The 15505-nt window shown below is 45.9% G+C and overlaps 1 protein-coding gene across 1 annotated transcript in view; it reads right to left on the bottom strand.

Annotated features, from left to right (window-relative positions):
* Positions 1-15505, bottom strand: part of LOC126188733 (hepatic leukemia factor-like) — a 622120-nt gene that overhangs the window by 20166 nt on the left and 586449 nt on the right. Inside the window, exon 3 of the mRNA XM_049930341.1 lies at positions 830-1196. Within this exon, the coding sequence (XP_049786298.1) occupies positions 830-1196 (367 nt within the window). The remainder of the gene's footprint in view (positions 1-829; positions 1197-15505) is intronic.

Here is a 15505-nt window from a genome sequence, read left to right as displayed (position 1 = left end):
AAGGAGGAGGTGTGCGGGAACAGAATAAGGTCATACAGGATTCCCTTGGGGGAGGGGAGACGGATGCGATAGGCGAGGCGGAGCGCATGGCGTTCTAGGATTTGAAGGGATTTGTAAAAGGTTGGAAGGGTGGAGATCAAATGGTTCAAATGGCTCTGAGCACTATGGGGCTTAACTTCTGATGTCATCAGTCCCCTAGAACTTAGAACTACTTAAACCTAACTAACCAAAAAACATCACACACATCCATGCCCGAGGCAGGATTCGAACCTGCGACTGTAACAGCCGGCCGGTGTGGCCGTGCGGTTCTAGGCGCTTCAGTCTGGAACCGCGTGACCGCTACGGTCGCAGGTTCGAATCCTGCCTCGGGCATGGATGTGTGTGATGTCCTTAGGTTAGTTAGGTTTAAGTAGTTCTAAGTTCTAGGGGACTGATGACCACAGATGTTATTGCTCAGAGCCATTTGAACCATTTTTTTGCGACTGTAACAGTCACGCGGCTCCAGACTGTAGCGCCTACAACCGCTCGGCCACGACGGCCGGCGGGTGGAGATCCATGCAGGGTGGGTGTAGTAGAGGATAGGGCAGATGAGGCATTTATAGGTGTGCAGGGGTCCAGACCTGCAGCTCCGCCAATGCACTGCCCTTTTATGCCTCGTGTACGTGGTACTACCGCCATCTGTATATGTGCTTGTAGCTGTCCCATGACTTTGGTCACCTCAGTGTAGTAGTGGCACAAGAAAGTCGTTCGTGTGATGTCCGTGTATAGGCCCCTTGAGAATGGCTTAGGCGGGCTAGATAGCAGCAGAGTAGCAGCGCGTGGTGCTTACTTGAGTCGGCCGGCGACGGCGGGTTGAGCGGCTCGGTGTCGGGCGTGCGCGGCTCGCAGGGGCTGGGCGAGCGCTCGCGCTTGGCCACCAGGTCGAGCGAGGGCGCGGGCCCCGGGCCGGGCGCGACGGCGACGACGGGCGCGGCCGGCGGGTGCGCGTGCTGGTGGGGGTGGGGGTGCGGGTGCGCCAGCGGGTGCTGCGGCGCGTGGTGCGGCGCCGGCGTCGCGGGCGGCGCCGGCAGCGCCTGCTGCGGCGGCTGCGCCTGCTGCTGCGACTGCTGCTGCTGCGCCTGCTTCAGGTGCTGCGTGCCCGGCAGGCCCTCCACCGGGATGCCGTTCTCCGACAGGAACTCGTCCAGGTCCACGTACTGCCCACACCACACCGTCCACACTCGTCAAACACGTACTCAGTATTACCTCTTTCCTACACGGTGACAATTATTAACTATATAAAAAACGTAAACTAAACTACTGGCCATTAAAATTGCTACACCACGAAGATGACGTGCTACAGACGCGAAATTTAACCGACAGGAAGAATATGCTGTGATACGCAAATGATTTGCTTTTCAGAGCATTCACACAATGTTGGCGCCGGTGGCGACACCTACAACGTGCTGACGTGAGGGAATTTTCAACGGATTTCTCATACACAAACAGCAGCTGGCCGCCGTTGCCTGGTGAAACGTTTTTGTGATGCCTCGTGTAAGGACGAGAAATGCGTACCTTCACGTTTCCGATTTTGATAAAGGTCGGATTGTAGCCTATCGCGATTGCGGTTTATCGTATCGCGACATTGCTGCTCGCGCTGGTAGAGATCCAATGACTCTTAGTATAATATGGAATCGCTGGCTTCAGGAGGGTAATACGGAACGCCGTACTGGATCCCAACGGCCTCATATCACTAGCAGTCGAGATGATAGGCATCTTATCCGCATGGATGTAACGGATCGTGCAGCCACGTCTAGATCCCTGAGTCAACAGATGGGGACGTTTGCAAGACAACAACCATCTGCACCAACAGTTTGAGGACGTTTGCAGCAGCATGGACTATCAGCTCGGAGACCATGGCTGCGCGACGAACCTGGGTGCAAGAATGGCAAAACGTCATTTTTTCGGATGAATCCACCTTCTCGCACCCGTGTTTGGCGACATCCCCGTGAACGCACATTCGAAGGGTATATTCGTCATTGCCATACTGGCGTATCACCCGGCGTGAAAGTATGGGGTGCCATTGGTTATACGTCTCCCTTACCTCTTGTTCGCATTGACGGCACTTTGAACAGTGGACGTTACATTTCAGATGTGTTACGACCCGTGGCTCTACCCTTCATTCGATCCCAGCGAAACCCTACATTTCAGCAGAATAATGCACGACCGCATGTTGCAGGTCCTGTACTGGCCTTTCTGGATACAGAAAATGTTCGTCTGCTGCCCTGGCCAGCAGATTCTCCAGATCTCTCACCAACTGAAAACGTCTGGTCAATGGTGGCCGACCAACTGTGTCGTCACAATACGCCAGTCACTACGCTTGATTAAATGTGGTATCGTGTTGAAGCTGCATGGGCAGCTGTACCTGTACACACCATCGAAGCTCTGTTTGACTCAATGCCCAGGCGTATCAAGGCCGTTATTACGGTCAGAGGTGGTTGTTCTGCGTACTGATTTCTCAGGATCTATGCACCCAAATTGCGTGGAAATGTAATCACATGTCAGTTCCAGTATAATATATTTGTCCAATAAATACCTGTTTATCATCTGCATTTCTTCTTGGTGTAGCAATTTTAATGCCCAGTAGTGTAGTTGAAAACTAAGGCGTGCACATACTTTATTCAACATGTAAACGTCACTACAGATATTGGGATTTAGGTTGTGACGTTTTATAAGCCTCAACTAATAAAATATTCCAGGCAATTATGCCGTTGTCTAAAGGATTTCACTTCAAAATCCGACGTTTCGTCCCGATCTGCAGAGAACATTTTCAAGGGGGATCGTGGCTTTGTTGAACGTCCGATTCGGTAGCGAGCCAACAAAGCTACGATCCCCCTTGAAAAACCAAGCGGGGTGGCGCAGTGGCTAGCCTGGACTCGCATTCGGGAGGACGACGGTTCAGTCCCGCGTCCGGCCATCCTGTTTTAGGTTTTCCGTGATTTCCCTAAATCGCTCCACGCAAATGCCGGGATGGTTCCTTTGAAAGGGCACGGCCGACTTCCTTCCCTAATCCGATGAGACCGATGACCTCGCTGTCTGGTTTCCTCCCCCAAACAACCCAACCCAACCCTTTGAAAATGTCCTTCGCAGATGGGGACGAAACGTCGGGTTTTGAAGTCAAATCTCATAGACCACGGCATAATTGTCCGGAATATTTTATTGATAGTCAGAATTCCTCTCGTTAAAGTTTACATTTTACATAAAGTTTGATATGCCTGTCATCATTGGCGATGACGTGGCGCGGACGAATTGCGAAATTCTGCATGACCCACCAAAGTGTCGGAACACCGACACTGTCGCTGACCTCCTGAATGGCTGTTTTCAGCTGAGAAATGGTTTTGGGATTATTGCTGTACACCTTGTCTTTAATATATCCCACAAAAAGGAGTCGCTTGTGTGCAGACCCGTAGTATATGGTGGCTAATCGAGGCCCACGCCAGTTGCCTCTTGGTACCCCCGGACCATAATGTGGTCCCCAAGTGCTGCTCCAGGACATCAAACACTCTCCTGCTTCGATGGGGGTCGAGCTCCGTCTTCCATGGACTACCTCTTGTCGAAATCAGGGTCGCTTTGAATAACGGGGATGAAATTATCTTCCGAAACCTTCACATACTGTTCGGTAGTCATCGTGCCATCAATGAACATCGCACCGATTATTCCGTGTCTGGACATTGCACACCGCAGAGTTACCCGTTGAGGGTGAAGAGACTTCTCCATCGCGAAATGCGGATTCTCAGTCCGCCAAATGCGCCAATTTTGCTTATTGACGAACCCATCCAAATAACTGTGGGCTTCGTCGCTAAACGAAACTATGTTTACATACTAATAGCCATCCTGCCCCGCGGCCAACCATGCAGTCTGAACGTCCTAACACAAACCGTTCAGAAGTTATGACGATTTTATTTCATACAGTTCAATAATTGTCACGCTGTAGTTGCCTACAGTCTCTTTGTTAAATGTCAATCATGACAATGCCTTGATCACTTTTATTGTATTTTATGTAGTGACGGAGAAATCTTTTTTCTAGACTTGTAAAACTACCGAAGACAACTACATGGAAGCCTAAACTACGGCAGTTTTCCTAGTAGCTTTGGTCAGTTATAGTCATACTTGCATTACTTATATGTTATGTGTGTTGCGTCCTTGTCGGGCGTTACTTCATAACGATCGCTTTCCTTAAGCGGTGCTTGCGCTGGCATGTTTACGAGTGACAACTGACATCAACCCGCGCTATTGACTGTTCCCATGGGCGTGAAAATTTTCGCTCCTATCAAGTCCAGTTAAGCTTTTCAACATGGCACCAACTCAATTAATACGCGCAGGAATTCGAGTCGTGGCTTTAATAGCAATTCAAAAAGCTACAGAACGCTTGAATAGGGATTATGAGAAGAAATAAGTTGCGAACGTCTACAATGCTAATTACTGAGTTGGAAAATGAGGACGAAGCATTTTCGATTGAACAGATCTAGTTTTGAACATTTACTGAGACTCGTAGGCACTTCTATTCAGAGAAAAGGTTCTCTCATGTGGGATGCTATTCCTGCTCGTGTAAAGTTGCCTAAAGGTATCTTGTTTCAGGCGATTCACTTACCTCACTCAAATAAGCTTACCGCATCCCTAAGTCTACCATTTCCAAGTACATGCCTGAAGTTCTGGATATAATGTATGAAGCATTAAACGTTCTTCATAGAGTTCTAGAAATTGCACAGTATACAGTGATGGCCACTTTTTTGTCACTGCAATTACATTTCAGACCGCCGGCCGCGGTGGTCTAGCGGTTCTGGCGCTGCAGTCCGGAACCGCGGGACTGCTACGGTCGCAGGTTCGAATCCTGCCTCGGGCATGGGTGTGTGTGATGTCCTTAGGTTAGTTAGGTTTAAGTAGTTCTACGTTCTAGGGGACTTATGACCTAAGATGTTGAGTCCCATAGTGCTCAGAGCCATTGCATTTCAGACCTTGTAAACTAAATCTGCGCCATCTCAACTCTCGAACGGACGGAAACAGACATGAAGAGCCATGTCGCGAAGAAGATGAAAAACTTGTGCGGGGAAGCCAACATGCGCAAGTAAGTAGACCCGGCTTCAAGTTCCATTTCTAAGTGGCCACACGCGCATCTTTACATGTTTTGCGCCAACGATATGTGCCCGCGTAAACCCCGTTTTACGTATGCGATCTGTGTCTTCGCAGAGTCCCCTAAAAAGGCATTTATCAGTAACAACAGGAAACGCTTGCCTTTGATCATGATGAAAAATTTTCTACTGAGCACAAAATAACAACAATAAGTATTTATGTTTGTTCATATAAACTGTACTTGCATCAAAAGTAATTCTTTACATAAAAGCGCAGAAGTTAGACGATCAACTAATTTTTATTACTTATAAACTGCAATTTAGATTCTGCAAGGATACAAGGTTCACAGTGGACTACCACTATCTTGAGTACTTGTTTGACTGGTCCATCAGTGTCGAGTTCTTAATTTTAGCTATTAGAATACTTTCTTGAACTTATACTCCACAGTCATTACATACATAGCGAAACAATCAAATACTGCTGGGATCAAGTCATTATCCAGCCTATGTCATCCTATTGTGCAGCTGCTTCGTATGTCAAAAGCAGTCATCGTGAAATACTTAACAAATTGTGTTGTATTGTCTGTTTAAATATTTTACCTACCTATTTAAACGATGATTGATATACACCATCTGCATATTAAGTAGTGATAGAGATTGCGGTTATCGCTCAAATATTCGGTTTCCACTAATATAGCTTTTTTTCCAACGCTAGTTTAGCCTGAGTGTTAAAACCACTTCAAATAACCGCCTTCTGAAATAACTGATTTTTGGGCTTTTTACTCCTATTATTTCCTGTAATAAACACGAATATGGTGTAAAGATCGAATAATTTTGACTCCCTTTGTTTCAAGATACATGGAATCAAAATATTAAGTAGGCAAATAAAACAGTGCGCCCACCCTTCGGTGCTTTTCTCGAAGAGTGATGCGCGGTTGAATACTACTAAGAATCACTAGTATTCTCCTACTGATTCTAATTTTCTGAAACTCTGCTCAAAAATCATGTTCTAATCGAGGATCGTACCACTAACTGGGCTTTACGAACAGTTAGTGCTAAAGGGTGAAAACTGAGTTTGAAGCACTCTATTTTTCAGGTTAATCTGTGCGTTTTCAAAAGCTGCAACCAGATAAATACATATTATGTACAACACAGGAGCTACTTCCTACTTTTATTGTAATCTGGGAATGAACTGTTAAGTTCTCTCCTTATATGATGTCGCAAATTTATTGTGCCTCCTACCTTTCTTAATCTTGTAAAGAAAATTGGACATTGCATTCCGTAAAATAACGTCAAGACTAGGAATGGTGCCATTAAGTAATAATACAACTGAGATCCGACGATAACAGCGGGAAACTACCATACAGACCAGATGGTACAGGTCTTGCACATTGCATGCACACGCTTACCATCCAATAGGCCATGCCACAACATTGCTGTACCAATCCGTATGCCATGTGTCCGTTGCTCATTTCTGTCGTTTGTCATTAAAATAGCACTGAACCATGTTCCCATTTTCTATAATAACGTAATATTTCGAAGCAATGCAAATTTCACAAATAAAAATTTCTCGTTTTTTAACGAAAGTTTAGCAGCAAAAAAATTTAGCACCGTTGTGCCTAATTGATATTTTTATTTTGCCCAATCACAAGCCAAAAATAAAAAAAACACCTGTTATAACCGATACCAAAAAAATAAAGAAAAATACCGGTTATTTTGAACTGAAAACCGATATCAGTCTTAACCGGTCGGTTTTTCCCATCCCTTCGCAGTAATGTGTCCCCTAATACACGCTCTTTACTATTAAACAAAAGGTCCCAGGAAAAGCAGTAAGAGATACAGAATTATTGACCAAGTTAAACTACATATCAAATAAATATCAGTTCGTGACTTTTGTAATTAGACGGCTACCCTATCGAACGTCTGTCGATGCGTTCGAACTTAAACACATTATTCATTTGCATCGGTAAGTATATAATGCATGTGACATTGACCGTAGACGCAATGTAGGTAACGACACGAGTGTGGTAATAAGGGAAAATAAAGTGGTAACTGAAGGCACGTCATATTTTAAGTAACAAATTAAAATTATGTGACGACGAAACATAATACGTACAGGATAATTTCCGACTGCTTGGGGATAAATATTTGAGATACTCGAGAGCGAGAACGTTTCTGAAGGAATAAACTAACGTTTGTTATCTGCAAGTGAAGGCTCTGCTCAGTCGTTCAGTTAATAAATTACACCTGGACGATTGATCAGTGACGTGTTTCCCGGTTTGTAAGTACGGCTGCCAGAGAGTGCGCTGCGCACGTTCTGAGCAGGTGGCGTCGAAGCGGTGAAAGACTGTCCTCGCTTCATTAAACAGCCTTCTGGGAGTACTGCCGCGTCATCTTATAAAATACTAGAAGCCTAGAGTACTAAAATAACCGACGTTTCGGCCGTGTTGCGACAACTCCTTCAGGACGTAGACTAAGATAGACACCGGCCGAGGAAGCCTACTTGCTTGCCCTCTGTTTCGGGAGGAACAGATTTTCAGTACCTGTTGGTCAAAACACACCTAGACTTTCCGCGATCTGCTTTACGACCGCCGCTTGTTCCCTATAAAGATTAACCAAACCTTTACTCCTATGATCAATGTTATAGGCGAAATAAACTCCTAAATTATTTTTAGAAGTGAATATTTCAGGTGGCTTCAGTTTTCTAATGAGAAATGTACACCAGCCGATCAAAAGTACACTACTGGCCATTAAAATTGCTACACCACCAAGATGAAGTGCTACAGACGCGAAATTTAACCGACAGGAAGAAGATGCTGTGATATGCAAATGATCAGCTTTTCAGAGCATTCACACAAGGTTGGCGCCGGTGGCGACACCTACAACGTGCTGACATGAGGAAAGTTTCCAACCGATTTCTCATACACAAACAGCAGTTGACCGTCGTTGCGTGGTGAAACGTTGTTGTGATGCCTCGTGTAAGGAGGAGAAATGCGTACCATCGCGTTTTCGACTTTGATAAACGTCGGATTGTAGCCTATCGCGATTGCAGTTTATCGTATCGCGACATTGCTGCCCGCGTTGGTCGAGATCCAACGACTGTTAGCAGAATATGGAATCGGTGGGTTCAGGAGGGTAATACGGAACGCCGTTCTGGATCCCAACGGCCTCGTATCACTAGCAGTCGAGACGACCGGCATCTTACGACGACGTTTGCAGCAGCATGGACAATCAGCTCGGAGAACATGGCTGCGGTTACCCTTGACGCTGCATCACAGACAGGAGCGCCTGCGATGGTGTACTTAACGACGAACCTAGGTGCACGAATGGCAAAACGTCATTTTTTCTGATGAATCCAGGTTCTGTTTACAGCATTATGATGGTCGCATTCGTATTTGGCGACATCGCGGTGAACGCACATTGGAAGCGTGTATACGTCATCGCCATACTGGCGTATCACCCGGCGTGATGGTATGGGGTGCCAATGGTTACACGTCTCAGTCACCTCTTGTTCGCACTGACCGCACATCCACATCCGTTGTCCACTGTCAATGATAAAATCGGGCACAGCCGTAAAAATTATTTATTTCTAAAAAGGAAAGCAATAGCCGGTTTCAGGACGTACGTCCCATATCTCCAGGTCCATATTGTATTGTGAGTACCGCAAAGGATGGCACAACTTAGATTAAAATACCTTAAAATATGTAAAGATACCGCTTCCCTTGTAGATGATATGCAAGATATTCTCTTGCATGTCATTTACCTGGGACGCACTATTTCAACTTAAGTTATGCATCCTTTGTAGTTCTCACATTTTATCATGCCCCTGAAGATGGGACATATGTCCTGAAACCTATTAGTGCTCTCCCTTCTAGAAATAAATAATTTTTACGCGTGTAGAGGATTTTATCATTGACTGGTTAAGATGAGTGAGTGCGTGTTTGCTGTCGAGTTAATACTTGATCCGTCCACAAATGGTTGGAGAGCGCCGGAGAAGCAGTGGAGGAGCGAGGCGACGCGACGCCGCCATCGACCTGGGCGCCTCGCGCTGGCTCTGGCGCCGCGGCGGCTCGTTAAAGTTGGATGCGGGCGACGCCGCTCCGTCTGCAGACGCACTATCGACGCCCCGCGGGTCACGGACGCCGGTCACTATCGAGGGGACGGCCGGCCCAGACCGCCAGCTGCTCATCTTTTTACGTGGCTCGCGTGTACGTGCACCACACGACACCCAGCAACACCATCCTTGTGGCTCGTTTCTCCCTACTAGTAAGAGTTTCCTTTTGCCCTAAGATCAAGACACATCTACGCCATAATGGTCCTCATTTGCTTTGGCGGTCAGGCCATTCATCTTTTACACTTTAATGGGTATTTCCGATTTTTTTTACCAGCCAATAAAGGAAATATCCAATCTACGGGGCCAATAAGTTACAGTAAACTTTAAAAAACTGACCAAGTGCGAATAGGACTCGCGCACTGACGTTTCCGTGCAAACTTAATTCAGACACCCCGGATATCTACACTACTGGCCATTAAAATTGCTGCACCACGAAGATGACGTGCTACAGACGCGAAATTTAACCGACAGGAAGAAGATGCTGTGATATGAAAGTGATCAGCTTTTCAGAGCATTCACACAAGGTTGGCGCCGTTGGCGACACCTACAACGTGCTGACATGAGGAAAGTTTCCAACCGATTTCTCACACACAAACAGCAGCTGACCGGCGTTGCCTGGTGAAACGTTGTTGTGATGCCTCGTGTGAGGAGGAGAAATGCGTACCATCACGTTTCCGACTTCGATAAAGGCCGGATTGTAGCCTATCGCGATTGCGGTTTATCGTATCGCCACATTGCTGCTCGCGTTGGTCGAGAACCAATGACTGTTTGCAGAATATGGAATCGGTGGGTTCAGGAGGGTAATACGGAACGTCGTGCTGGATCCCAACGGTCCCGTATCACTAGCAGTCGAGATGACAGGCTGCGGTTACCCTTGACGCTGCAGCACAGACAGGAGCGCCTGTGATGGTGTACTCAACGACGAATCTGGGTGCACGAATGGCAAAACGGCATTTTTTCGGATGAATCCAGGTTCTCTTTACAGCATCGTGATGGTCGCATCCGTGTTTGGCTACATCGCCATTCTGGCGTATCACCCGGCGTGATGCCATAGGGTGCCATTGGTTACACGTCTCGGTCAACTCTTGTTCACACTGACGGCACTTTGAACAGTGGACGTTACATTTCAGATGTGTTACGACCCGTGGCTCTACCCTTCATTCGATCCCAGCGAAAATCTACATTTCAGGAGGATAATGCACGACCGCATGTTGCAGGTCCTGTACGGGCCTTTCTGGATACAGAAAATGTTCGACTGCTGCCCTAGCTAGCACATTTTCCAGATCTCTCACCAATTGAAAACGTCTGGTCAATGGTGGCCGAGCAACTGGCTCGTCACAATACGCCAGTCACTACTCTTGAACTGTGGTATCGTGTTGAAGCTGCATGGGCAGCTGTACTTGTACACGCCATCCAAGCTCTGTGCGACTAAATGCCCAGGCTTATCAAGGCCGTTATTAAGGCCAGAGGTGGTTGTTCTGGGTACTGATTTCTCAGGATCTATGCACCCAAATTGCGTGAAAATGTAATCACATGTCAGTTCTAGCATAATATACTTGTCCAATGAATACCCGTTTATCATCTGCATTTCTTATTGGTGTAGCAATTTTAATGGCCAGTAGTGTAGAATCTCAATAATTACTGCCGTTTATCGATGTCGATACTGTCAAGATATCGGTCCCTGGAGTTCCCAGACAGTAATGAAACATCTACAGTATTTTCTGAGAGACATCAGTTTATATCAATAGCGAGAGAAGATGTAATACAATACTTTTATTTACTTACTAAAACATGACAACATCTTACATTTTATGTTTGCAAGCAGTAATATTTCTCTGTCATGCTTTCATTGGATAATGAATAAAACGTTAGTTAAAACGGCAAAAAGATATTTTTATGTGATATAATTACAATTTGCCTATTTTCCGACTTTTTCATTTATTTTTTTGGTGGAACCTTGCTAAATTTAATGATTCTAGATCAACGAGATCTACCCTGAATGACATTTTCACTCTGCAGCGGCGTGTGCGCTGACATTAAAATTCCTGGCAGATTAAAACTGTGTGCCGGACCGAGACTCGAACTCGGGACCTTTGCCTTTCGCGGGCAAGTGCTCTACCAACTGAGCTGCCCAAGCACGACTCACGTCCCGTCTTCACAGCTTTACTTCCGCCAGTACCTCGTCTCCTACCTTCCAAACCTTACAGAAGCTCTCTGCGAACAATGCAGGACTAGCACTCCTGAAAGAAAGGATATTACGGAGACATGGCTTAGCCACAGCCTATGAGAGCTTCTGTAAATTTGGAAGGTAGGGGACGAGGGACTGGCGGAAGTAAAGCTGTGAGGACAGCGCCTGAGTCGTGCTTGGGTAGTCAGTTGGTAGAGCACTTGCCTCGAAAGGCAAAGGTCCCGAGTTCGAGTCGCGGCCCGGCACACAGTTTTAATCTGCCAGTAAGTTTCATTTGAGTTCTACGCTATAGGTTTTGATGAGTGAGTTTGGTAGCACCAAAAATGTGACTTAAATGACCGAATATTTTGATTCCATTGACTTGGAAGCTTAAATTTTTTTCATCCCCACGGAGCACACCTCAGTATGTGACATAAATTTAACTTGACACGTCGACCTATTCCTGAGAAAAAGTGTGCTTAACAGTCGGACAGGCAGACAGAAAGACAGACTTACAAGGGTTTTTACAGCTTGAGGCACGGAACCCTAAAAAACAAGGTGGAACCACATTCACGAAGGAAAATGATTTAAAAAAAGAACTAACCTTCCATATGCTTTGCCCTTCAACAAAAGCACCTATATTCTCTTCAAATTCGAATGGATAGGTAAAATACTTACAATTTTAAAATGATAAGCGCAATGTACTCTGCACATGCGATACATAATGGTATAGCGCTTAATAACGTTAAATAGTTGACAATTCTAATTTATGTTCACGTGTACCGCTACGTCGACATTGTAAATAGGCATTTTAAACGCAATGCTTTGGTGTCTTTTTGGATCTCACGAGCTTTTTCAGCAACAACTAAAGTAACAACGTATGAGTAGTTTAGGCAATCAACGAAGCCGCGCGAAATCGGTTCAGTTTTAAAAGCATTCATACATGTAACATATTCAACATTAATATCTCCCTTAATTGTTTTTTCTGAAAGCGCCGGCCTGGGTGGCCGAGCGTTTCTAGGCGCTACAGTCTGGAACCGCGCGACCGCTACGGTCGCAGGTTCGAATACTGCCTCGGTCATGGATGTGTGTGATGTCCTTGGGTTAGTTAGGTTTAAGTAGTTCTAAGTTCTAGGGGACTGATGACCTCAGGAGTTAAGTCCCATAGTGCTCAGAGCCATTTGAACCGTTTTTCTGTAGTCTTACGTATTTTAATGTACCCTGAGGTGACAGAAGCCATGGGATACCTCCGAATATCGTGTCCGCCCTCTTTTTGCCCGGCATAGTGCAGCAACTCGACGTGGCATGGACTCAATGTCGATGGAAGTCCCCTGCAGAAATACTGAACCATGCTGCCTCTACAGCCGACGATCATTGCGTTTTGTGCCGGAACTGACATCTCGGTTAGGTCCAAAACATGTTCTATGGAATTCGTGTCGGGTGATCTGGGTGGCCACACCATTCGCTCGAATTGTCCAGAATGTTCTTCAAACCAATAGCGAACAACTGTGGTCCAAAGACATAGGGCACTGTCACCCATAAAAATTCCATTGTTGTCTGGGATGAAGTTCATGAATGGCTGAAAATGGTCTCCAAGTAGCCCAACATAACAGAGGACTCAGTCCATTGCATGTAAACGTAGCCCACGCCATTATGGAGCTACCACCAGCTTGCACAGTGTCTTGTTGACAACCTGCGTCCATGGCTAAATCAGGTCTGCGCCACACTCGACCCCTACCATCAGCTCCTGACGACATTTACCAGGGCTCATCAGACCAGGCCACTGTTTCCCTGTTGGGTAGGGTCCAACCGATATGGACACGAGCCCAGGAGGGAGGATGCTAAGTTCACCGGACTTGGATACGATATGACGTCATTATGACGTATACACGCTACATCGAAAACGATAGAAACCGTATATCGACTATTCGACTTTTGTGAACTTTCGAGAGGTTGTGACAGGGTAGCGCTGTGCTCTGCGCTATTCGTTTAAATGTGTTTTTGCGTTCCTTGCGTTTAAATCGTGTATTGCACTGTGTTTGTGTCCTGTGCGTTGTTTTTCGTTTGATCGTCTCTAATTATTGTGGCTATCCGCTCATGTTGTGATGCAATTCGTATTTTGCATAATCTTGTCTTAGCAGATAATACTGCTGACATAAACCACATTGACATGGCCAGGTACATGCTAAAACTATTGTGGTTGTATACATGACATAATATACAGTACGTCTGGTTTATCATACCACCATGGAATTCTTTGACACTGCATTCAATCATTTCATACGTTAATCAGTACTAGACACTAACCTTTGGTTAAGATTACATTGAGAAATCCACTTCCCCTCGTATTTCATCTCCGGTCGACGATTTTTCTTCAACAATGCCTCATATTTTTCTTTTTAAGTTCGAAATTCAATCATTATACACACCAGTCATTACTGGACACTAAGGTACCTGTCTCTGCGGTCCGAGTGTAAAATTACTTGGAATTATGGTTGATAAAAGACTATCTTGGGATGGACATGTAAATTACTTAGCTAACAAACTTGCACGAGTTCTCTTTCAGCTATATAAATTAAGAAAAAGAAGTCAGCAAGAGTATGCTGCTACAATCTAATATGTACTGACAAGACAAATTGTATGAAACCATACTAAAATGTTGATAATAAATAAATATTATTTTCGGCGTAAGCATTCAATACAACAATCACGCAATCTAATTTGGTCGGGAAATAAGAAGACTTCACTTTTTTACGAAACGTGTTGTCCGTGGTGTTTTCAAGGCCACGGTCAGGAATATTCCTATTAATATCCAGCTCTTTTACTTTTATTTTGGCGAAATACATATACGCTGCCACTCAGCTGTTTTCAGAATCGCACGTGTCAAAACAAACCACTAGCTGACGACAGTTTAGAATCTCGAACGTTCGTAAAAGTCGATAGGTGTGTTAATCGACTAAAGCGTATATACGTCACAATGACGACGTCACATCATATCCAGGTTGGGTGAACTTAGCATCCTCCGCCCAGGAGAGGCGCCACAGGCGATGTCGTGCTGTTACGTCATCTGCCATAGCCCATTAATCTCAAATTTCGCCGCACTATCCTAACGGATACGTTCGTAGTGCGTCTCACATTGATTTTGGCGTGTATTTCACACAGTGTTGCTTGTCTGTTAGCACTGACAACTCTACTCAAACGCCGCTGCTCTCGGTCGTTAAAAGAAGGCCGCCGGCCACTGCGTTGTCCATGGTGAGAGGTAACGCCTGGAATTTAGTATTCTCGTCACATTCTTGACACTGTGGATGTCGGAATAGTGAATTTGCTATGGATTTCCGAAATGAAATGTCCCATGCGTCTAGCTCCAACTACCATTCCACGTTCAGAGTCTGTTAATTCCCGTCAGGTCGGAAACCTTTTCACTTGAATCACCTGAGTAGAAATGACAGCTCCGCTAATGCACTGCCTTTTTATACCTAGCGTACGCGATACTACCGGGAGGAGGAGGAGATCAGAGTTTAAAGTGTTCTCGACAACGATGGCTTTAGAGATGGAGCAGAAGCTTGGATTAGGGAAGGAAGGGAAGGAAATCGGCTGAGCCCTTGCAGAGGAACCATCCCGGCATTTGCCTGAAGTGATCTAGGGAAATCACGGAGAACCTAAATCAGGATGGCTGGGCTGGGTTTGAACCGTTATCCTCCCGCATGCGAGTCCAAGCGGAAGGCGAAAGAGACTTTAGGACCGGGCGCTGTGTCCCGCGGGCTGGATCTAAGGGCGTCGCTTCCTGTTTCAACGGCTTATCAGCGCCCTTGGCACGTGCATGGCTGGCGCACTAGGGCGGCCAGCCTTGCCCTCCTCGCTCCAGCAAATGCGGCGTGCTTCTGGTCCAGTGCAAATCTCCAAACTTCCTCCGGGGCTAATCTAGAACGAGGTCAACTGCTAACGTCTGCAAATCCGACAAGTCTGTGTCGCGAGAACGCCCATCCGTAAACTGTCTACAATGGTTACTGTTTTCGCACCATGACTTACAGTCTTCTGTCTCTATATTAAACAAAACGTTTTCTCGAAGGAACTAATACTGAGTAAATTATAGCTGAGGCGGTCCTTTCAGACTGT

Source organism: Schistocerca cancellata, chromosome 5 (genome assembly GCF_023864275.1).
Source record: "Schistocerca cancellata isolate TAMUIC-IGC-003103 chromosome 5, iqSchCanc2.1, whole genome shotgun sequence".
In the NCBI taxonomy this organism is placed as follows: domain Eukaryota; kingdom Metazoa; phylum Arthropoda; class Insecta; order Orthoptera; family Acrididae; genus Schistocerca; species Schistocerca cancellata.
This window is presented reverse-complemented; position numbering and strand designations above follow the sequence as displayed.